The following is a 25268-nucleotide window of genomic DNA, read 5'->3' as shown; positions in this document are numbered from 1 at the left end:
CTGTTTGCTAACAATTAATGGTTTTTACTTAGCAATTGGGTTTTTAATGGCAGGATCATTGATGTCTTTGAGCCATATAAAAATCTTGGAGGTTTCTTTTGTGTGGCTCCATTTGTTTTGTTTGTTGGTGTTCGGTTTATTGGCGTCAAACAAACAAGCAAAAACCATGTATAACAGATCAAATCATTGACTTTCCAAGCAATAAAATGTTCACCAAAAACTTACTTTTCGTTGTTGGTACTGCTTCCAAACCTAGCATTAAAAAAAGTTACATGCTGCATATGTCACACGAGAGCTCCGTGTTTTATACCAATAATGTTTACATTTGGTTGCCTGAGTGACCTGACAAACGATTTTGAATTGCTGGGTATATTTAAGATGTATGGAATTTCTAACTTGAGCAGACACTGTTCCTTGTTCTAGAAATTAGTGCATAAAACCATTATAGAATTGACTGCACGCGTATTTTGATTCCACCTACAGGCTCTTTTGAAGGTTTGAACTTGATCTCTCTACCCCACTCCTTCACCAAAGATACCTTCAAGTTTCCCATGGTGAAAATTTTACATAGAGCTAGGCCTTACAGGTGGCTTTTCGATGCAGAACAGATTTTTCTCCAAAAAGTTAATTTCCCTCTATCTAAGACAAACAGAAAACCAAAAGGTGCCATTTGCAGTCAAGATTCGCTATCAAAAGTACCTTTGGGTGCGTCTTCTTTTCCATTGTTGAGATCAAAATGCATTATTAACGCTTTGCAAATGATAGAAATATATCTCTTTTCTAGAAATATATTTATTTTTAATCGTAAGTCATTTAAGGTAGAAAAAAGCCCGCGTCTGAATTGATTTATGACGTAAGAATTGCTAGTGATACGAGCAATTTAAATTCGGAGCCAGCCTTTAGAGTTAGAGATCAATGTCTTTACAGAGATAGCACTATTGTTCTCGCTTTTTCTCGTTGCTTTTCTAGTAAAGTTTTGATTTCATGCGTAACTGAATTATTTGACGTTCTGCATTTCTGTTAAAAGAAATCTGTATGCACCGGTACTCATAATTATTGCACTCCCTCCTATGTTTACACGGTTCAGTGGCCAGCAGGTTTGGAGGTAGAGATAAAAACAATGTTGTTTTCGAAGTGGCCTAAATTGGATGTTTAAAATAAGTGCAAATTAACACAAATTGCCTTATGTAGACCGCTTGTGGTCAACAGCAAGGCACTGCTAATAGTCTAACTTAATGCAATTGCGAAAAGAAGATCTTCATAGAAAGGGTCGTAAGTAGACTTTGGCTTCATATGTCATCTTACTTTATCAAGAAACATGAAAGCTATGTTGAAAGTAATCATATGTTCTGCTCATTAAACCTCTTCTTTATTTTCTTTAACCTAGCATAGTTCAACGACTGAAAGAGAAACTTTCAAGCTTTTGTTTTTAAGAGATAATGATTCACCTGCTTTAGATATCATGTTTGTGAAAGGGAAGCTTGAAAACAAAACCTCCAAAACCCGTTTTTTCAACACGATTGATATAATCAAATATCTAAACTTATTGTTTGTTACAAACTTGGCACGGAATAGAGAATCTTTAGGCAGCTGATGTCCTGAAATAGCTGTTAGAAGTAATAATTTGCTTATAAAAAGTAAATTAATATGGTATAATGTAATGTTCTGAAGATCTTATATCAAAACATAAAAGATAACGGATAATTGTCAGGTTCTTTATCGTATGTTGTGAATGCACTTCAGCAACAAGATTCTACCGTCTTGCCGTTTCTTACAACAAAAAAGTATTAAGAGAACAATAATGAACGGATTAAAATATACAATATGTCTCGCAATGGCTGTCACATGGCCTGTTCACAAAAAAGATGTCACAAGGAAAAGCCACAATTGTATATAGCAATGTCTGATATATCTAGCTTCATCATTGTGTCTGCAATAATGACCATAAATACTTGCTTCTGTATCACTGTTAAAATAATGATGAAACAGAATATTTTTGGTTACATACATAGCTTTTTTATCTTAACAGAAAAAACTTCAGCAGCATTTAAAGAGTTATGCATCTTTGGAGGGTATTAGTCATGCCGTTGCTGGCACTTATTGTTCCAGGTTTGTATGTATTTCAAATTAAATCCCCAATGAGAGAAAGGTCTGACACTTTCAGGTAGAATTCAAACAGGGAACAGCTTGTATGTCTGATAAAAAATCAGTTTCTAAAATCAATATTGGCAGGCTGCAGAGATGTGTATTTCATAAAAGATTACTTAGGATTTGGTGGACAGAGCATGTGTCAAATGAAGAAATTTTGACAGAGCTTTAATGAGCACAATCCGGCAGAGTCACTTGAGTTTCTTGAGGCATGTAAGACCAATAGAGTTTTGTGGAGAACCGTGATCGCCACCAAAACTCGCGCCCTCAGAGGAAGAGATAGAAAGGGTGGGAATGAAAAATGCTAGGACAAAGCATGGATATGGAATATTAATGTTTATCCTGCTCTAATTTTCAAACAGTACAACATTTACTGCGAATCCTACCTAGGATTGATGTGAATACATCAAAGTTCTCAAATTTTCATTTGAATATTTTTTACATCTAAAGATTTAAGATTTGCTCTTCTTCCTATTCCTTCTAAATAGACAGTCAAGTTTGCACTCAGATCTAACGTAGAAAATGCAGATATACCATAGATATTTGTGTTTTGTGTTTATAGTATGCTCAAAAGATGTTCAGATTATCACATATTGGGGCCAGAATTCAGCCTATGGAGCGGATAGCCGCGAAGAACGAGATCTCGTCGACATATGCCGTGAAGATTCCCCGTATGATATTGTAAACATTGGTTTCGTAAACAAGTTCTTCGATCCCATGAATTCAAGTAGGTTAATCTTGGTTTAAAACACCAAATATTTGCTTCTTTTTTCTGTTGTTTATAAACCCACAAGCAATACTAACTAAGTAGTTTGCTAATGGTTGTGAAAAACCTGATATTTTGCCTTTTCTAGAAACAGAAAATAGGAATATATTGTGATCTTTAATTTTCTTTTCGTGATGACATTTTCGCTAGGAAAATTTGTGTTTCTCAAGCTATGCTTCTATTGTTTGTATAATAAAAAATGATTATTTGTTTCAGAAGCCATGTGTTTTGCCAACCTTACCTTTTTAACTTTGATAAAATCATCTTTTTTAGTGCTTAGTTTAAAATTCACTGCGTTAGACTCAGCTTGAATATTTCAACTAAGCATTTCATCGATTAAAATCTTCCTTCCGATTTAATCAATTTGGTCCTCAGGAAACTTTTTTCTTTGTTTGTGCATATCTATTTGAATCATTTTTGTTCGATAAACCACAAAGGGTAATTATTATTAGTATAAATTTGCTGACTTTTTAATCCTTTGTTTACCTGCTTCAAAGTTTTGCATTTTTGACATGCGAAAACAACAGCATGGCAAATATTCGTGTTCCAACGCAAAGCGTCAAAGTACATTTGGAAGTTTCTCAGCATGAGAAGTCTAAAGATAATTTTTTTCAAAAAAATGGATTTGATGTCAGTCAAATTATGTTTTATTACAATAACGACTTAAACTATAATTAAGAAAATATGAGAATCTCAGTATCTACAACAGAGCTATGTGATTAGTGGCTGTGTAATAAACAGCATTCTGAAAAAAGTGACGTTATCTTAATTGGTTGGTACATCACAAATGCAATGCCGTGGGAAAAGTGGCAGTCAAAAGACAGATTTATCATTGTCAATTTTTTGACGATTCACTAAATCTCAACCATGAAACGTAGCAGAATTAACAGGTGAGAAATCTCCATGATTCAACTGAATACAATTAAGGTTGCAATAAAGAATCAAGGATAGTATAATCCACGTTGGTTTCGAGAGGCAAGAGAATGTCATTTTGAGAATCTCACGGCCTGTAGTGAGATCACGTGTTTGTTGCGAGTCTATCGTGTATATAATGTAACCATCCCCAAAATTTGGGGAAATCTTTGTCATAACAAGGCTTGTTTCAATGTACCACATTCTGGCCTATGCTCTCTCTGTATGTTAATACAGCACCTTAGAGTTCAAATTATTTAAAAAAACTGTAACTCTCAATCACGTGGAGCCATAGATCACGTGGAGCCAACGTGTGATACAAGGCTCATTCAAACGCATTTCCTTACTGATAATCAAGTAACAACAAGTGCCAGTTGACAATTTTCTAAAATTTTGACTTCAAGGAAAAGAGTTTACTATCGATTTTATCCTGAGTCGTCTTACATTGACTGAACCAACATATCATAGCACAGATCTTCACTATTACACGGAACTTTTCTTTAAACCCAATATTTCTGACGAATCTCAGATGAAAGAACGCTGAATGGATAAATTAATTCTGAAGCCCTGAAGATACTTTTAAAAGGGAAAGGATCTGTTTCAAACACGTACACGTACACGTACACGCTTTTTCTAGCGAATTCCACAGAATATCTTAACCTTGTGCAGCTGAATGATATTCATTTCGTCTTAACTAACCATGAAAAGTATTATTTTTGTTCCCTAATTCCATCCATATTTATCTAATTTGTCATTATTCATTCTCAAGCAGTCAGATGTTTGCTTTCCCTTTCTAAACCAAAAATAATGACGACAAAACTTTTTTTCTTCAGCATGTATTCTAATGAATTTGAAATCTCTAGAATTGTACATTAAGGTATCTGCTTGTACTTTAAAATAGGATTGTTTACTTAGACTTTTGGTAGCATTAAATGTATTTAACTTTTACTCTCATAAATGATAGACTAAGAGTACCAGTATTTTCTCATCCTTCCTTCAGTTTCACGTATACCTCCTTTCGCTTCTTTGATCCTTATGTTCACCTTTCTTTATCCTTCTTTCTGCCTTTCTCGTCCTTCATTCGGGCTTTTCTCGTCTTTCCCTCTTCTTTTTCTCTACCATCATTTCTCATTCTTCCTTCCACCTTTTCTCATCCTTCCTTCAACCTTTTCGCATCATTATTCGCTACCTTTTCCTCTTTTCTCATCTATCCTTTCGACATCATTTATATCCAAAATAAATTTTACCTTCCCATCCGCCTTTTTAATCTTTCATTTGCTCTTACAAATTCAAATTTAGGGCTTTCGATAACAACTGTTCCTGTGTTTCCGGGCTCAAGAAATGGCGTTTTACAAAAGCACCAATGATCTTTGCAATTTGTGTTAAGGGTTTGTTTGAATCCAATATTTCAGAGTTTTGTATACATTCTGATGTATCAAAAACGTTCAATATTACACAAGCAGTTTCTTTTAGATGAAATGCCTGGTATGGACTTTGCTGGCCACTGTAATACACCTATTGACGAAAATCACAAGACAATCTACAGCTGTCCTGTAATTGAAAGAGGGATTCGAGAATGCCAGCGAAACGGAAAAAAGGTTCTCATTGCAATTGGTGGTCCAAGAAAAGAGGGGAATTTTGACAGTGTTGCTCAGGCGGAGAAATTTGCTGAAAATATCTGGAACTTGTTCTTAGGTGGCCAAGAGATGCCAGATTTGAGACCTTTCTCCAGGTTTGTTTCTGAGTCTTCGCTGTTTGCTTCTGTTATCAATGTTTTTATTGTTAACAATGAAAATCCACATGGCTTGCTTCTTTATAGAAAATAAATGTTCAAGAGGTTAGAGAGCATTGATGCTGTGCTGAGAGTTTGCTACAGGCACCCAAACCTCTCTTCCCTCCACCCTTCGTAAAGTTGCAGTTACCAGGTAGCATTAGTCGGGAAGTTAAATCCTACAAGAACAGGATTAGCATACTCTCTAAGGAGCATGTATGGTTTCAGGACCCTCTCTGCCTTTCGTTTTTCTGCCGTTTTCAGTGATTAACTGGCAATCATCTTTCCACTCGTACCCACTCCCCCTTATCTCAGCTGCTGTAGATAGTCCTTATCCAGTTGATAGTTGATAGTCCAACGGATGGTATTAGTGTTGAAGTTCCAGCAACTATGTTTCAACTTTTTATTCAAAAGGTTTTTCCCCCAGAGTCATTCAGCAGTAGTGACCGGTTGGTTAAAGGTATTGATAACTTTTTCTTGTCAACAAAGAAGGCACAAGTTTGTAAAATGAGATTTTCAAAAGCCCTTTCTAGACACGGCTGAACTTTTTTATTGTGTTTATGTTTCAAACATATAGCTATGAAATAGAAATATGATAACAAATATTGAAAAGTTATCCTGCTTTCTTGCGAATATAATCTGAAAAGAAACTTTAGAAAAGCTAATACTTGTTATAGGCATACGGAAAATGCTAATGCTTTGATGTTCTCATTATTATACATTTATCTACAATAGATAAAATACATCGATAGATAAAGACTTATTTAAATCAATTTTTATTATGATACCTTTGTGATAAAGAAAATCAAAGTAAATATTGTTTAAAATTTTGTTTAAGAATGTCTATATAAAAAGTGTTTTGAGGACTAATCAAGAGAAACAACATTGGCCACATAGGTTTTACAGACCCTACATCTGCATAAACTTTCATTCAGCTTTTCTTATTTTCAAATTCATTTATAATCTGAGAATCGTTACATTTCTTTAATTGATTATCCCAGTCTACACCCTCATGATATCACTATTAGGTCTTTCCTCTCACGACTAATAATTGTTGTATCCGACCAATTGTTAATAGAAGTCTTTTTATCTTTTTGCTAGTGCTATCTGTGACGGAGTGAACCTTTACATTCCCGGTGGTTCATATATAGGCTATGCCGCCTTTGTGCGCCATCTTTACTTCCTGGGTAAACGTGACAGAACGAGGCGATACATAATCACCGTTTCACCTTCTTGCAATTTCCCGGATGCTGTTCTTGGCCCTGCACCCAACAAAGCACTTGATATTGCTGTCAAGTACATCAACCAAGTACGTTATAATCTTTTACATTGCCCAGAAAGCTACGAGCTTGGATTGAATTTTTACTAAAACGAGGATTGAGTACCTTGTATTATGTCAAGCACTGAATTACTGGGTGCACTACTGTCAACTAATTTTTCAAAAATTTAACTTGTCTTGTTTTTTGTTCTTGTTAACTTCAAAAGATATCAAAATTTATCATATATGTTCCATTATAGCCTTTCATGAAAGCTTTTTATCTTAGATCTATGTTCGTTTCTATGGATCAAATTGTGGTGTAGCCTCGAACTCCCAATTTGAAGAGTCGATCGACTCATGGCTAAGCTTTGCCCGAAGAATGTTCCGAAGAGATGGAACATCTCCTCTTGTGTTTTTTGGTGTCCCTGCACTAGAGAGAGCCTCGCCAGTACAAGGATGCTATCAAACTACAAAAGATCTACGTGAACTTTACCAGGTCTGTATTTTCATTATGTACGAAGAAGTCTATTGCTGATCCAAAATAAGCCTTTCACGCCATGGTATGCTGAAATCACACATGTCGAAATAGAAATTCTTATCTTCCCCGAGTACTGCATAATTTAACGTTGGGTTGGCTAGACTGGATAGACTACCAACATCGATTTCGCAATGATAAGTAAATCGAAATAATTTTTGGTTTAGAAAAAATGCTATGCAAAAGCTGTATGCAATCAAATAGTGAGGTGAGGATAGTTTCTCTTTCACTCTTAATCCACGACAGGGAGTAGGTATTCATATTAAAAAAAGTTTGAAAATTCTCACAGAAGATTTGTTGTATCGATGGTAGCAAGTTATTGACCCCTGTACTTTAGCAAACGTGGGGAGAGTGTCTACCTTGATGTCTTTAACATTTAGACAGGGATAAATTTTCGCAAACAATATGTCATGTCAAAAAGTTTCATTCAGGATTAGTCATGTTGATAGGTTTCTCTTGGCAAGAGAAGGAATTTTTATATTTTTTGTACATCTGGTGATCACTTAGCACCAGGGCCGTTGCTACGGGGGTGGGGGGTGTGGGTGTGTGACACCTCCCAGATCCTAACCTTGTTGGCAAATCTTCGAAAATGGAAGTTTTATCGGCAATCTCTTGGAAACTGGCCAATTTACAGAAGAAAGACAGAGAAGTTTACCATTTTCAAATAGATATTATCGGTTGTTGATGACAGCACCATTCACTATTGAAAACCTAAGAAGAATGATTGATGATCGTTCAAACTCACTCATGCTAAAGGCCAGGCGCGGTCTGGCCCGAGGGGCAAAGTGGCGATCCCAACCGGGCCCTCAGACAAGTAAAGTAAAGAAAATTACGGGCCCTTTCTGCAAAAGTTAGAGTGGATAAGATAATTTTCATGAAATCTGTGCGCAGGCCAAAGGGCCCCGCTATGACCAACAACCACTATATAGAAATTCTATATCAAATTTCACACAAAGACAAATGGCTTTGAAAAAAGCAAACATTTAGTAAACTAAAGCTTTTCGTCTGACACTCTTCAGAGTTTAAAACGTCAGAACATAGATTGAAAACTCTACGCTAAGAAATTTCTTAGCGTAGAGTTTTCGATCTATGTTCTGACGTTTTAAACTCTGAAGAGTGTCAGACGAAAAGCTTTAGTTTACTAAATGTTTGCTTTTTTCAAAGCCATTTACAAGTTTTGTACCACCAAAAGATTGTTTACAAAGACAAATCTGTCCTACTTCCTAGAGAAATAATTTCGAGCTGTTGTTTTTAGGTAGTTGTCGGGAGTCGCAATTGTTTAATTTCTAGCTAATAATGACCTTCCATGCATGATCGAACGTTCCCCAGGGTCATATCACTTTAAGGGAAGAAACTTGCGAAGGAAGAAAGCTTTTTAAATTGAGAAATTTTTGGAATCAACTTTGCAAAAGACGCGAAATAGGACTTTTGCAAAAACAAACTTTCTCGTTTTAGTTAAAATCATCAACTTTGCGTGAAAAACATTTCTATTCAATTGAAGTTTTCTTCTATTTTTATTCCACGTGATACCAGCAAAACAACGAAAAAGATGTCAAAATTTGTCCAACAAAATAATTCTTCGTCAAAGTTTTCAAGAGGATCAACAGCAGAATTTTCTGGATATTTCACAAAAATAAATTTTCGCTAATTTAGTATTTCAGGAAGTTTCGCGTATCAATCATCCGCGATTTTAGGCCATAAACGCTAAAAAACGCTAAAATGATAATTATAATCGTTTAAGAACCACGCCTGTATCTATTTCCACACCCATTTTGTCGGCAAACCACTGGTTTCGAAACCCCCCCTCCCCCCTATGAAAATTTTCTAGCGACGGCCCTGCTTAGCACATTCGAAAACCCTTGTTTTTTAATCGACTTGATCCTAACCATGGATAATTTATGAAAGTTTATCCGTGATTAGGATGTGACTGGGCCAATTCTCATGACTTCTTAAAAGCAATGTGATTTTTCTATAATGTTTTCGTATACTTCAATAGCGGTAGCTTTCTTACATCAAATAAACTTTCATAATCTTGAAAGTTTGTATGAAAGTTCTAGCATTTAGTTATGGCATATACTTTTTAAGAAATTAATTTGGTAATGCTGTTTCCAGATTGAAGCTGAGGCTTTATAGCTGAATCTGTCTTCAGAGCCATGAGCATAAAAAGAAAATTCAAAAGTTTATTATCTGAGTAAATCTGATAAATAGTTGGCATTTTTAAGATGTTGAAGTAAACAAATCGGTCATTGCCATCCTTTGAATAGCAATAAGGTTAAACCAATTTGTTTAAACAGAGGTTTCGAGAGGAAAATGTATTTGGTGGTTTCATGGTTTGGGATTCTTCTTGGGACCAAACTAATGTACAATACGGAAAGACGTTTGCAGAAAGACTATATGCTACGATTGAAAACGTTTCAGAGGAAGACACAGAAAACTATGATGAAGATGAGGAAGAAGAGAGGCCAATCGAGCCCCCAGCCACTGAAGCAACCACTCCAATAACACTTGCGACAACACCAATTCCTGAGACAACTCTCGAGCCACCAGCACCTGAAACGCCTCCGACATCAGAACCTGCACCACCGCCAACACCACCTCCAACGCCACCGCCGACGCCACCGCCAACGCCCACAGAAGGACAGGAAGAATCGCCAGACGAAAATCCATATGGTAATGAAGATGAGATGGAAGAAGGCAATCAGGAGCAACCACAGGAAGAAGAAGAAGATCAGGAAGAACCGGAAGATACCCCTGAGCAAGAAGCTGCAAAGCAGCCGGAAGAGGAGAACGAACCGGAAGAGGAACAGACTGATGATGAGGAGAATAAAGAAAACGAGGAAGAAGTTGTTGATGATCCATACTCACCCAAGCCGCCTGATATGGAAAACCGTTTTCCTCAAGGCAATCCCCAAGTTGCCGAAGATGGCAAAGCATACCAGGAAGAAGAAATCCCACTAGCACACGTACGAGAATCGTATACCCTTCGTTACTATTTCCAATTCTAAACTTTTGTTCTTATTATGTTTTCTTGAAAAGCAAGTTGCATTACTAGTCAGGAGAAGAAGGAGGGGATTTTTGCATACACGTAAATAAAAAAAATTTCACTTCTCTGTCTTTCGTAGCATGTTTCAAGTCATGAAGAAAAGAGCAGTTTCGTATCAAACTAGTATATATGAAGGAATTTGTTGCATTATTGTCCACATTCTTTGGGTTTTAGGCGGCCAAGTTACTGGCTGACAAGGTTGAAAAAGAAATACGACGGAAAGAGTGGCTCCGTAAACAGAAGCTGCAATGGCACAAAACTCACCACCAGCAACTCATTCAAGGAAATGTGGCTAGTCCAGTATCGACATCACCGCAGACTCAACAATCTGCCTATTTACCACAACAGCAACATGCAACAGGGTATGGCACCCAGACAAGCAGTGCAGTGCAGCAGAATAGTGTCCCTCAGCCACTGCAGCAGCAACAGTTTCAGAAGCAGAGTGATCTTCCGCAGATGAATACTTGGCCAAACCAAGTTTCAAGCTATCCATCGCCCGTCGCTGCACCTCAAACGCAGGCTCCTGCACCTCAAATGCAGGCTCCTGCACCTCAAACGCAGGCTCCTGCACCTCAAACGCAGGCTCCTGCACCTCAAACGCAAGCACTTGCACCACAAACGCAAGCTTTTGCACCACAAATACAGGCTCTTGCACCACAAGCTCAGCAAGCAGCACCCTATCAGCAACAGTCTCGATTAGCGCAAATTTCAACTAGATATCCGCCAATGCCAATGGGCTTTTTCGTCAAACATAAAAAGCAGAATAGAATCGTCGGGTTAAGAAAGTCGGGCCGTCATGAAGGGACGCAGACAGTTGAGAATGTAATCCGAAGTATGGAGATGGAACATTATCCAGAAAACGAAACTTCAGGTTCCGGATCCGATGAAGTTACGTCAGGTTCAGGGTCTGAAAAGACTATATCAGGGTCCGGATCAGGATCAGGAGAGAAACTACAGAAATAGGATAATTCAATATTTCATAATTTTTGGATACCGTAGAAGCAAAATTGTATGCAAGAAGTTTTGCCGGATTGAATGGCAAAATCAACAGGTCATTTTTGCCTGAACTGTTTATTGTATCGCTTTTTAGTGAGATAGAAAAAGTTGAGACTGGATTCTTGCTTCGCTTTTAAGCAAAATTTTGCCTTCATGGATGTTCTTTATCTAGAATCGCTGCAGAAACAAGTTTTCAGGAAAGAGCATGCATTTGGTCACAGTGTATACATGTTTACGTGTTTGCATACATTATGAAGAAAACTGAACATGACCAGCCAACACCTTTTTCAATTGTAAAGTCTGGGAATCGAATGAAGTATTTTGGAATTGACATTTTTAGAGCTATCATTTCTTATATTTTTGATATGAGAAGTTGCACTTGGCTGGAAAAATGTAGTTTGCATGTTATCTCGAATCTCAAACGTTTAATGAATATATCATCAGAATCAGCTGCTGCAAGAACTGCGGCAAGTTGGAGTTGACTGACGTAGGAACTACAAAAGGGAGGAACAGAGACATGGAAGCAAAATTCCAAATTAATGAACGTCCTAAACAATGTTATGCTCCAGTATACTGTATGTAGCCTGTTTACTGCTGAGAAAACGTTCTTAGAAGCCAAAGTTTTGCATCTGCTCGGATGCTTCCCAGGATGCAATCAGGGCATGGTATACATCCGTAGTACAAAGGGAAGCAATGAATTTCAGGGAAGATTCATTGCAGCCAAAGGAAGGTATTGAAGCAAATTGCATTTCTACGATTGGAGCTACAGGCATATTTCCAGCAACTTCTGAAACTTGATTTATTAAAACCCTTGATTTCTTCTGCCGTTGAACACCCTCCTCCCCTCCTCTCTCTCTTTCTCTCTTTTCGATATTTTGCTAGTGGCAATTTCAGTCCATTTTTTATTGCAACAGTGTGAGAAAAGTCACTTTTTGTCTTCTTGTTTGCTTTAATTCATGTTCATGTCTAATGGCATAGAAAAAATTAATGTTAATCAAGGGAATGAGATTTTTTTCAAAATCAAGCCATTTCTCACGGTCTACAATCACTTTAATTTGTTGTTGTTTGACGTGATTAATATAACGAAGCAAGTTCGGAGCGAACATGATTTTCCTAAATTAACCGAAAATGTCTTTCAATGCGTAAGTATCATTTGAAATGAGAGAGGAGAACTTTATTATGCAAAAGTTCATTTGCCCATGATTGGATATTGATCAAGATTTGTTTAATCTCTTCTGCAGTTTATTCCATCTTGCAGTGCAGACTGTACCTTTTCGAAGTTACGTAACTGGGTCCTCACCATTTCCTTATTCTTCATGCAACCTACAAATCATCTACAAAAATATGCCCCGTGCAAATATTCTAAGATGTTTGGCTTTAACAGTGTTAACTTCTGTGTCCATTTGACAACCCAACTTCGGTCCCTAATGACTTAGCATAATGTTTCCACATGTCTCTGTGGTATGAAAACTCGCAAAGATTCGACTGTTTTCTCCAGAGCCGTTGAACTAACATGGCTTGTTGAAGTTGCAAGGCCTTCAAAGCAAGGCCAAGGCTCTCATGTTTCAGCAAAAAGGTGACTCAAAGCTTCAACAAGGTACTCTAATGCATTTATATGCTGCTAATTCTGGTTATGTGTTTCAAGAATAAATAAGAAATACAGGAGTGTCGTTAAATATAGCTAATTCCTTTTTCCGTAAGTATTAAATAAATATATCCAGAACAATGCAATGTTAAATCGTCGCTCTTTTACCGTTAAGTTTTTGTACATCAATGAATTATCTTTTCTGAAAGACCTCGAAACATTTTGATACTTCAAAGAATAATTTCTTCTCATCGAGACATTTAGAATATGATAAAGCTACAGGCTTTCTTAAATGTCGATTTCTGATGCAGAGATTAGTTGTGAGTCTAAATGATTCCAAAGAGACGGCAAAATCCGTATTCAATAGCGAGACACTTGTCTGTTTACGATAACTGATTACGGAGGGCCAGGAATCGGGGGCTGGAAGCTTGGAATCGGGGGCTGGAGGCCGGAAGCTAGGGTCAGGGGCTATTACAAAACAATATAGCTTATACATAGTTTTTGGTTATGGGTAGATAGTTTTTCCTTGAACACCCCCCCCCCCCACTTTCAACTTACGTCGGAGCCCCTGCAACAGATGCAAAAGAGGCATGATAAGTTCAATAAAAACAAAAAAATGTTGATACGAAGGCTAGGCTTTTGTCTGTGCTTTTGCCACAAAAAGGACTGGATGTCGTTAGGGTGTTTAAAATTATTTTACAGGATGTTGTCACAATGGGGCAAGGTAAAAACACAAAGCGCCTTACGAAATGCCTTTCAATTGAACAAAAGCCATAACCATAACCCTTAAATTAATCCTTGATATAATATGGCTTCATGTATATTTTTATATGATATGTATTTGCTAACGTTTGTGCCGTTTGAATCTGTACTGGTTGTCTCAACATTTGTTGACTTCTTAAATTTGTCGTCAATCATCTAGTCCGATTAATTTTTTCTTATGGAGTCTCATTTTAGTGTTTTTATATCAACTAATAAAACGGAAAGAAGGAGAACGTTGATAGATGTTTTGATTGGTTCAGATAGGAGACGCTCGAACCAGACCTAAATTTTCACCTACATGAAAATGCTTTTTGAAATAACGGAAAAATTCTGTAAAAGCACACAGCTTCTGATGTTGAGCAGTTGTTGTGAAAAAACATCTCTAACACAGCACACAGGGCTTGACTTTCAGACAGAAGGCTAAGATATCTTCTTTATGCGTTGCTTTTAGAAACGAATTTGACTTTTGACGTTCCGACTAGGGGCTAGCAAGCTCCATCGGAGGGGCTAGCAAGCTCCAACGGAGGGGCTTTGCCTATCCTAGCCTTCCTCTAGGTTATCTAGGCTCATAAAAATACCTGGCATCATTTGACCACTGTTTGTACACTGAATTTTTTGAATGGGATGTTATAGCCAGCAATGCAATAAAGCCAGAAAAAAGAATAAAGTCTAAATAACTACTACCACGTTAAAGACATAATGATCGCCAATCTATCGGTTTAAAGAAGCTATTATTGACACGACAGATGAAATTAATTCACACAGAATATGTATTATTACGGCTTTATCGCAAATCGATTTGGTTTTATAACGTGCGAAGCAAATATTTGTCGGATCATATGACAAAGTTTTGAGGTCTTGGAGTGTTAAGTTGTAAAGTTATTGTCGCAGAGATAGTCATTAAAACACAAAGAGAGCATGCAATTACTTGTAAATGCGGCAGAGGACAGCAACCTTTAGCTCTTTCATTGAGCCAAACAAAAGATTGTCATGAAATTTCTACTGCAGAAAAATATTTTTTGGCATTGTATGTTACATTCCAGGCAAATTTTCATTGAAGCCTTTATCTTGGAGTCTGCATTTTCTGAAGTCTGTTCAACAAAGTTTCGATTTCTAAGACGGTAGTTCCTAAATAAAGCACACGATAAGTTTGTCTGGAGACTTTTTAGTTTGGTCTATAGTTATCAAATATGGGGTCTGTATTAAACATCCTCATGCTGCTTATAAATCTTTTTCTAGCTTATAATTTACTTGCTTGAGAATAGTCGAGGGTTAAGTGTGGGACTTGAAATTTGCTTTCAATGATCGTTGCTGTGTTTCTTATCCTTGCGATAAGCTCTTTTTCAGACACAGCATTTGGCTCGAAATGCTGATTCCTGTAGTTTTATTCTACATGAAGCACTCAATGATTGGTAGAGTTCTTTGATTTCAAGTCGATGAATAAACTTTTTTATCAATATCAGTTTTCAAAAGCTCCAGAACTTCATTCTTGATACAGACGGCTGAACTGACATATGACATTGAAAATCGATATGGCTTGGCATACAATTCTAAAGGGACAGATAGACCCTATCCATTTTGGTATCGTGTGGACGCAAGCAAAATGTTAGAAAAGATCCAAAGCACCTAAATATAGTAAGGGACACAGATTAATCTGTTCTCATTAACAACGGTTTGTGAAGCAAGCTATTAGAATACAGCAAAGAAATGTTAGAAATTTGAGTAAGAATCAAAATCTACGTTTTCCCATAAATAAAATTTCTATCAAAAATTTATATAAACTCCTTGCGAAATTCGGAAACAATGGAGTATTTAGAGTGATCATGAAGTAAGATGTTGATTAGCAAACAGAACTCTAAAAATATTCTTGCAGAGAATCATTCGACTGAGTAGAAAAAGCCAACAGAGTTGATAAAGAGGTTTAGTTGCTTTTGCCGCTTGCAAAATATTTACATAGAATGAGAAAGACCTCTACGGTTTTCTAAGTGAAAATTTTACTCGCATCTGCGACATGATTCAAGCTGTGTTCTAAGTAAATATTGCCAGGTTTCATTGCATGCAAAACTAGTGCCAAACCTGAAGCATTGCAAAGAAATTTCTTCAAAACTTTTTTACCGGATACACAAAGACGGTCCTTGATTATGTTCTCTTGAATGTTTATAGCACCACATGTTTTAAACAAATATAGTATGGCTATGACTAACTTTCATATTTTATGCTGAGTAATTTTACTTTTCTTTCGTGTGCTATGACTCATGGCCTGAGATCAGGCTCGGACGGAAAGAGCTCGGACGGAAATAGCTCGGACGGAAATAGCTCGGCAGAAAAAATAGAACAAACGGAAATCAAATGGAAAAATTCTCTCCATTGAAGACAAAATAAGGGCAGAAGCGAAAGTTATTGCCCCAAAAATATAGAAATGAAACAAAAAATTCATTAGCACGTACTCAACAGCAATTTATTGTCATTAGCAACTGACCCTTTCTAAATAATGACAGTGAAATGATTGCTGAAAATTCCTAGTATATAATGAAGTATTTCGCCAAGATCAACTCACCAAACAAAGAAGTAATAAATGAAGAATAAAAATGATCAGCTAGGAAATGTAGAAGAACAAGTGAAAATTTAAAACACCATAAGATTATTCAGCAGTGTCACAGTGTCACAAAAAAAGCACCAATATTCGTTTTAGTTTATGGTGCAGATATATTGGCCCAGAACAGCAAAACCGGGGCCAAACCCGAGTGGTGTTTGGTCTTTTGCGGAGTGGCCTTTGTCGTGATTGGAAATTCTAGATTTCAAACATTTCCAGTTACTTCTTATTTGATTCTACTAGTCATTGGAGGGAATAAATTCCTTCTAAAATTTGATCAAACAAAATCTGGAGATTTCTGAGTCAATATTTGGAAATTTTTTCAACTTGAATCTCAGGATATATGCCTCATTGCTTTTACATTCTTTTCTGTGCTTCCCTTGTTCCGTGTTAGAATGAGTGTAAATTGGCCATATATATAATTCAGTGTATGGTAAGAACCACATATATTGTGACTTTTCCAACATTCTAGATTGATTTTGTATCCATCAAGTTTTGAACTGGTGTAACGAGTCACGCGATATCAAATCTCTTAGTTTCGTTTTAACGTAGGTAATATGCTGAGAGTTATTATATTCAAACTAGGTAAAGTCTGTTAATCTTGTCCCTCCTTCCGAACCCAAACGCCATCGTTACACTGGCGCCTATCGATATTGAATGCGTCCTTATTGGCTGGTTCTTGATATTTTGATAGTTAACATTAAAACTCGTGTAAAACATCTTTAGCCACCGTCAATTGGTATATTTTTTCAAGAATTCTAGAGAAGACCTTTCAACATATTTTACCAAAAGTTGGAAAGAACAGAAATGTACAAACATTCGGCCTTGTTTTCAAGCAGTTTTAAATATGCCTTTTTGTCTTCTTAATGGCTGCACAGAGATGAAACATTGTTTAGAAGCATGGAAATTCTGTACTTTAAAACTTGAAGCTTTTTACTGTTTCGGAAACGATTTTGTAAACAAAATAACAACCTTGGTTAGCCGAATGAAGTTACGGAAAATATATACCATCTCGACACCGTACTGCTAGATCGTATCCATGCTTTAATATGTTTCTTGATCTATTCGAAACGTGCTTAAAGATTCTTTTATCTGAGTTTTGATTATCGGGCTTCTAGATTAACTTCAAAGAGATGAATTTTCTTCTCTCACCTGGTCTGAATTACGTCTCTCATTTAGTAACTCGCACATTATCTTACAGAATTCTATCCGCGAAATACCGTATGGCTCTATCTGTTATCAAGTATCGAAAATGCTTAGTTTTCTACATTTGAAAGCATATTTCCTTTACGATATCAAGACACGAATTTATAACAAAAGTCTCTTTATATACTGATGCATGCGATTGAGATTATGCATGCGTTGGTGTTATTCTGATAAACACTAAATTAGCAAGCAAACAGCATAGAACATCGGGTTACAGTAAAAGCTCATTGTTGCGGAAACCTTTAAAACTCAAGTTGCTTTCTGCTATATAGAACTTTCCATTGTCCGGAGGCTGGATATAAAATGCTTTTGGCTCAATATAGTTCAATTCCAATCATTCATAAACAACTCTTAAGAACAAAAAAATCTTGAATTTATAAAAAACTTGGATTCAAGACTCAAAACATTTTATAGGACTCAAGAAACGAGAATTTTATCGACTCTGGGCAACAGAATCAATATCGCGTTTTAACATAAAGTATAGTTTCATGTCGATTTTGTGATAAAGGTTAATCTCTTGCAACAGTGTAAGAAAAGCAGTATTGTGATAAATCAAATGGAGTGCTAAAAAGAATGAGATTCTGCAGGTTTTGACTATTGAACGACACTTTTTCGAATCTGCTCCTGAAATTTTTTTTAACGGAGCTATAGTTACCGTTGATCATGTTTTTCTTTGTGTCAGAGTGAAGAACGCTTTGTAGCTTGTCAGATTAGTAAGATCTTCCTTCAGATTTTTCCACGGAAAACCCCCGTGTTTAGGGGTATTAATTGAAGATTGAAAACTATCAAAATCTTGCTTGACAGTTTCTGCCTAGACTTCAAGGCTGTAGCTAATTTTGGACAGAACTAATGCTTCATGGAAAGCTATAGGCCCCAAAACTATAGCTACTTTTCCTCTTACCTTGGCAAAAGATGCCTGGAGGCTTCACTTTGCAGTGGTTTTAGAGAATCAAATAATATATGACGTAATTTTCAATGATTACTTTAAGACTGTTTCCTTTCTAACCGAATGCTTTATTCCCATACTTTTCGTAGATTTTGAAGACATATAGCTTTGTTACGTCTGAATCAAAACCAGAGACATTATCTTATCAGATGTGTAAGCAAAAAAAATAATACTTTTAGCCTTACAATGTTTAATGCATAATACGTCTGTGCTGTCCTGATGATTCAAACTGATGCTTTTACCAGATAACTCTGTTGTTGCCATTAGTTTCTCTAGAACTAGCTAGAATAGATTTGCATGAAAATCGTTTAAAATTCCCATTTCTTCGTAATTATTTGCTGAGAATTCCGCCTTAGATCAGCTAGTCACGAATTGTAACTAGGAATGGTGAATTCAGCATTTATTCATTGCTGTCTTAAGTATTCTATTGCTGTATTTTTATCAAGTTTGAGTGCAATTTCCAGTTTTTGGTGGCATTTTCAGAATTAAATACATAACATAGAATTGCACTAAGTCAACCGGTTTAGTATACTAAACGACTTCCTTTCCAAAAAAGCTTTTATAGCATAAGATGGACCTAGCTTTCATAAGACCTATTAAGATATGCTAGACGATAAAATTAAGATATCTCCTTCAACAATGACGACGTCAAAAAGAATAGGTTCAGGATCTCTAAATGAAACGTCACTAACTCCCGAAATGGAAGGGACTGATTGCCACACAACAGACGCCTATGTGGATAGAAATAGAGATTTGCAAATGCTAATGCCAAAAATGCGTAGGATTATAAAGGATAAGTAAACAAGAATATCATTCCTATTCATTGCCTGCTTCCTGAGCAATCGAACCATTCCAACAAGCTATTTGAAAACTAATTACCGCTTCTTCTAGAATATTGACAAACCCACACCTAAAGTATCCAAAGAGCAATTACAATTCTAGAAATTGCTAGACAGACGCCTTGCGTTGAAGAAGAAAGGAAAGCAAAATGCAGCTGGTGTTGTGATTTTGCGGGGGGGTTTATTCCACTTCTAGTGAAAATATCAATTAATGAGTATGCATACATAAACACAGATGTCAAAAAGTTCTTTGAGTTGCTCGATGGTTTGCAGCTTCAAGTAAACTTTGTGGAAGGATGCTAAGAGATAAGGCAAAACGCTCTGGAATGATTTTTAGTTTATTTGCGCACAGTCTTTGTATATCAGCAATGAAATCAGAAGCCGAACGGTTTGAATAAAATTTTTCACGCAATATCAAAAGCTGACGCTTCTTGATTATGCCGATTGGCATTGTACCCAGAGTTTTTTAAGCTCTTCTTTTAAGCTCTTCTATAATGATCAAACTCAGCATAGAACCATTCATTCTCTGCCAATTATTAACTGTACATTCACCTAACAAAGAAACAAGAGAAACCACTTTTTAGGGGGTTAACCAGCAGGCACCACACTGTATTTCAATCAAGATGGCCTGCTTCTAGCAATGTTATCTGATTTTATCCCCACTGAAGAACATTCATACTTTTAGGAGCCAACGCATTGGGCTTTTCTCTCTTTGGCTTCTGTTGGATCGTGATGTCTAGCGCTGAAGCAGCTGGCTGGACTGCTGTGTTACCTAAAAACAAAATAAATTATAGCTAGCTTTTCCCTAATCTTGAAAATGTGCTCAGGTGACTCAAAAATTACTCCAGTTACAAAAAGTTTATGCGAGAAAAGTTTTCAAAAGCAAAGAAAGAATATTTGAAACAGATAGAAAACTCACTCGCTTTACTAAGATACACATGAACGCGATTCATATTTTTATCCTCAATTGATTTGGTCTTAGCTCCAAGTCACCATTAACTGCTTTTAGAAATGGTTGAGTCATTCCTGTAGTTATATTTACCTGCTGTATGTTATAATCTTACGAAAGATAGAGAAACTTTTGTTTTGCTTATACATTTTAATTTATTGCAATTTGAAGTATCAGTCTTCTCAGAAAACTTACGTTCATTGCGTATTGAAAACTAAGGCAGCCCAGATATTAATAAAAATAATTATTTAGTCACTTTGAATAAGTGTTTGTCGATGTCTGGCGTAGATAAAACAAGAAATTTATGCTGTCTGAGATGCCTTGAGTGGGCACTAGGAAATTACAATCGTCAATTTATCATCTCCGAGTATGGTTGTCCTAAAGACATTATCAGTGGAAGTTTACACTAAAAGCTTATAAAATCAAAAGAAAATCAACGAAAATTAAATCAAATTTCGGATAACCAAATCGAATTTGTGACTATGCCCTTGTTCAAAACCCGTTTTCTTCGTAAGTTGACCACTAATTTTCCAGTTTTCTTGAAAAATCAATTGAAATTAAGTTCTTTTGTCATATTAATGCCGGATAACCCAGATATAGGTTAGCATTGTTGGTTATGATCGAAGAAAGGCTAGGAGTGGCAGAACGGCAGACGAAAATTGTGAATACGTTAATGGAATAATCAACAAAAATCTCTGATATTCTCGTTTTGCACAAAGAAGAATAAAATGTTTCTATCACTTTCAGAAAGGTCTAGCTTCAAAATTGTTGATAATCATCTTTTGTTTAGACCATAAAGTTGACAGATTGAAGGAGATTTCTAACAATGGACTTCTCACTATAGGATGGTTTTCTTGATACATCAGTAGCTTTAATCACTCAATTGATACAACTTAAAAACTTAGGAAAGCCCATTGATACAAATATTCTACGTTACATCTATATCAATAAAGACATAGTCATAGTATTTAACATTGAATTTAAATGAAACCTACGTCAAAGTTGAACCAAAACTAAGCATATGAAAAGAGCAAAAATAACTATCTTTAATGTATTCAAAAAGCAACAGGCATAATGACAATCTATGGCATGCCATATTTGTATGTCAATCGACATATATTCATGCTTCTACAAAAGTCTTTTTTGTAACAGTAATAGAGGACTTTGAAATACCCTACTCTGTATCTTACTGTGTGTGCTATAAAAACATACATTGCTTGTAGGCAACAAATGTTGAAAGAGTATCATCATATTCTATGGTGGTCGTGATACGGTGTATGGTTAACTAGGGATTCGAAAATGAATTTGATTAGTTAGTTCAGTGTTAATAGGTATTTCTCTTTTATATTTCTAAACCCTTTTTTTGCCCACGGCGCTTACAGTAATCTGAAAATCGGACGGAGATAACATTTCAGAGATGCTCAATGCCCTCAGGCATCTTTGGGTTTTCGTTTTAAAGCTGTTGGGATAAGTGTTTAACTTTCATATTGTATCATCTTGGGAACCGTTTTTGAAACCTAGCTTCATTTTAATTGCCTTTATGATGCAACGAACGGCGTTTCTTGGTACACATCACAGGAAATTTATGTTATACTGGTCTGTCATAAATTGTTCGATACCGTATAGGCAGAGCGGTAAACGCTTTGACGCAAAGAACAGGACGGTTCTAAACTGCAACTCTGAGTTTCATAATTAATGAGATCATCAGGCAATGTACATGTCTTTTTGCATGAAAATCATCTAAGGCCCCGTCCAAATGAATACGTTTACGATATTCTTCCTTTGCAAACAAACAACTAATCCGTTTAATCGTTTACTCGACGTTTAGCCTGTCCACACGTAAACGCTAAAATGAATGCAAACAAGCCAACAAAGTAAAATGATCAGATTTCAGCTCAGAGGGTATAACATTGTTTGGCCCAATTTCTGCATGTTTTCGTTCCTGCTGGCTGCAACAGTTGAATTGAAAGATAGGTGACTAATCTTTTTTGGTGGTACAAAATTTAGAAATGGCATTGAAACAGCACACTGATTTAAACATCTATAAGCGTTTTAGCTAGCACTTTTCAGAGTATAAGATGTCAGGATAATAGGCAAAAATTCTGATCCACAAAACAACCATTCCCATTTGTGGATCGAAAAATGGCAATCACAAACGCGAGCACATGACTGTTAAGGCTTTCTACCAGTGCCGCTTACCCTATATGAAAACTTTTGTTCGTATGCTGAGAGTTACTGAAGAAACTTAGCCCAGCAAAAGGAAGCAACAAAGTCTGTCTTGAACCTTTAAGCTACGTTAGCCGTTTCTGTCACCGTTTCCAGAAGTATCCGTTTGCGAACATCCAAACAAAGTCGTAAAAACAGCGTTTTCAAATATTCAAGTATTGATCGTTATCGAGAGTATGCGTTTTAGACAACCTAAGACAGAAGGATTAGTGTTATAGAATTTTTACTTTTAAAAACGTGAACGAATACGTGTGGATGGTGTCTACCTTTCCTGTACAATAGTTCATTAATTGTTAAATGTTGTGATGTCGACAAAATTATTCACCGAAAATAAAACCTATTGACAAGTTTAAAAATCATCTGAAATTCAATCCGCAATACTGTGTTTTTGCTAATATCCTTCAAGTAATTATAAATAGCCAGATTAAATCTTCAAAAAGCCTTCTCGGGATTAGCGGCCTATTGTTCCCGTCTAGAAACTTCTTCTATTTTGACACTTTATATCTTGAGAGGTTTGTTTGGAAAAAATTTGCTGTTATCTCGAATGCAAAATTATGGCAACAATCGCCAACAGAAGTTTGGGTGTGATATTGTTGATCTACATAAGGACAATCATGATACTTTTATGCCAAACATTTGACTCTTTGAATGTTCTTTAGAATCTGTAGAGATTGCATCGTAACGTTTTCTTTTCTAATAAGTAAATTCAAGATTATGGAACATATATTAAACGTGCTTCGAATCATCATGATCTGGTGATCTTTGAATATATGCAATGAAATGTTGCTTTATCTCCATGGCATGAATAGATCCTGAGATCTTTCTTGCATCTCTCTGAACAGAATAATGTCCAAAAGTCAATAACTGACAAGCCCTATATAAATAAAGGCTATATGTAACTTCTGCAACAAATTAACTGAACATTGAAATTTGGAGAACCTTTATAAGTTGATAGATCTATGTGTAAAAATTTAACTAGGTCAGACACAAACAAATTTACAAAAAAGGGGTTCCCAGCCAAGACGAACTGCTCTACCAAGGATCCCTTAGAGTAAACTTTCTAAAGTCCTGTTAGGGAAAACTGTCTAAAACTTGTCTAACCTATTATTGCAATGAAAAAGGGCGGGGCTATCCCCTGTTAGCCCAAAGGCTGCGTGGTGCCTAACTCGCCCTTCATTGGCATTTTGATAACACGACAGCCTTCAAGTTTTCACGGGAATTATACTCCCATATGATACAACAGCTCGAATTTCCATTCATTTAGATTCGCGAAATTTTAATTTAGTGGCGATTTGAAGGTAGAAAAGCGCTTCAGAAATGAGAGAGATAATCAATGACGAATATCTTGTGAATCTTTGCACTTAGAGTTTGCATCTTCAAGCTGCAAGCTTAATGAATGAGCAGAGAAAGACAATTTGGCAAAGCTTACTACGCGTCATAGCAGCTGCGGCTTGGATGAAGAAAACTGTGAGATGTGAATCAGTTTGTGCAGCACAACATGATAATTAATGCAATTTAAGGCGGTTTTAAGCTGCTTCCAAACAAAGTTCTAGTCAGGCTCTCTTCTGTACAATTTCCAACAAATTAATGAGCAAAATTAAAGACCTTTCAAAAACAACCTTGTTTAGGAAACACTTAACTTCTGGAAAAAAAATATTTGTTTGGAAATGCCCACAACTAATAAACTATAATTCCGAAGAAAATGCTAAAGAAAGTAGCTTTATTCCTATAAATTATTTGCCTAGAATGTTCTACGAACAGAGTTTGATCAAATGAACATTGACAACGCTCTTTTTTATAACAAAGTAGCAAAATTTATCCTTAAAACATAAACCAGTTTTTCACGACGTCAAGCTGAAATGTGTATCAATAAACAGCAAAATTAGAAAGATTAAGAATATTTCCTAAACAATTGCAGAAAGATTCTGCAGAGTGTAAAGCGATATGTGACACAAACGATAAGAATTCGTTTGCAAGTTTTCTCTTATATGATCAGCTGAGCCGAGGCAGGCTGCTACTGTTAGTAAATTGGAAATTTGCACACAGACTATAAGCAAATTGTGGGTTATCTGTTCAATATTTCAGGGCAAAAAACAGCATGAAAGTATACAAGTGAAACTAGAGACAGATAGGAGATTGAGCGCTGTATTTTAACTATACTTCTCTAGATATAAGATTTAGGGAATATGTAGATGCTTAGAACATATTTCATAGTTAGAGATACTGAAGTTGCGACTTTCCGTAAAAAACTTTCCTATTAACCACAGGTATAAGACCTACGCAATGATTTAGTTAGCTAAGTCGTTTGATTTGATCTATATAAACATATAATTCTTTAATTAGACCTATTTTGTATCCAAAATCTTGTTTTTTTTAATTAACTTTCGTTATTTTTCTACAGCTATCATAAATTCGATGATGTCAGTGATGGGCAATGCTTCAAGTCTTGCCTGTTGTGGCTTAAGCTCAGTTATTGTTCAAAAATTTCTTGCTGTTAGAGAGGACAGGCAACAACTTGATTACTTTTCAATGCAACCCCCGTTATTGGAGACGGCTCAGGTGTTGAGGCAAACAAGAAATGCTAATGATTTTGTCGTGCAATGTTTTAAGAAAGACGATGCATTGATATCATTGGTTCTTCCTGATTATCGTCTGCAGTGGATTACAATACGATTGACAACTGCAAGTTCATTTTTCTACTTTGCATAGCGAGCTACCATTGGTTGACTTGGA

General features: G+C 36.2%; 1 protein-coding gene across 2 annotated transcripts; it reads left to right on the top strand.

Moving 5' to 3' along the window:
* Positions 1–862: 862 nt before the first annotated feature.
* LOC135683219 (uncharacterized) lies at positions 863–25066 on the top strand. 2 transcript variants are annotated; one of them, XR_010515762.2, is made up of 9 exons: positions 863–1272; positions 2030–2109; positions 2711–2875; positions 5300–5558; positions 6699–6906; positions 7142–7351; positions 9685–10353; positions 10608–13026; positions 24937–25066. XR_010515762.2 is itself a non-coding variant. In XM_065198419.2 (8 exons), the coding sequence occupies exons 2-8, from the start codon at positions 2058–2060 to the stop codon at positions 11394–11396; spliced, it is 2352 nt and encodes a 783-aa protein (XP_065054491.2). In that variant the 5' UTR covers positions 863–1272; positions 2030–2057; the 3' UTR covers positions 11397–13277. The 2 variants fall into 2 exon arrangements, 1 of the variants encoding a protein (XP_065054491.2); XM_065198419.2 differs by lacking the exon at positions 24937–25066 and having other exon boundaries at positions 10608–13277.
* Positions 25067–25268: the final 202 nt, after the last annotated feature.

This window comes from Rhopilema esculentum, chromosome 7, assembly GCF_057945365.1.
Source record: "Rhopilema esculentum isolate cy_ngs chromosome 7, ASM5794536v1, whole genome shotgun sequence".
Taxonomy (NCBI): Eukaryota; Metazoa; Cnidaria; class Scyphozoa; order Rhizostomeae; family Rhizostomatidae; genus Rhopilema; species Rhopilema esculentum.
This window is presented reverse-complemented; position numbering and strand designations above follow the sequence as displayed.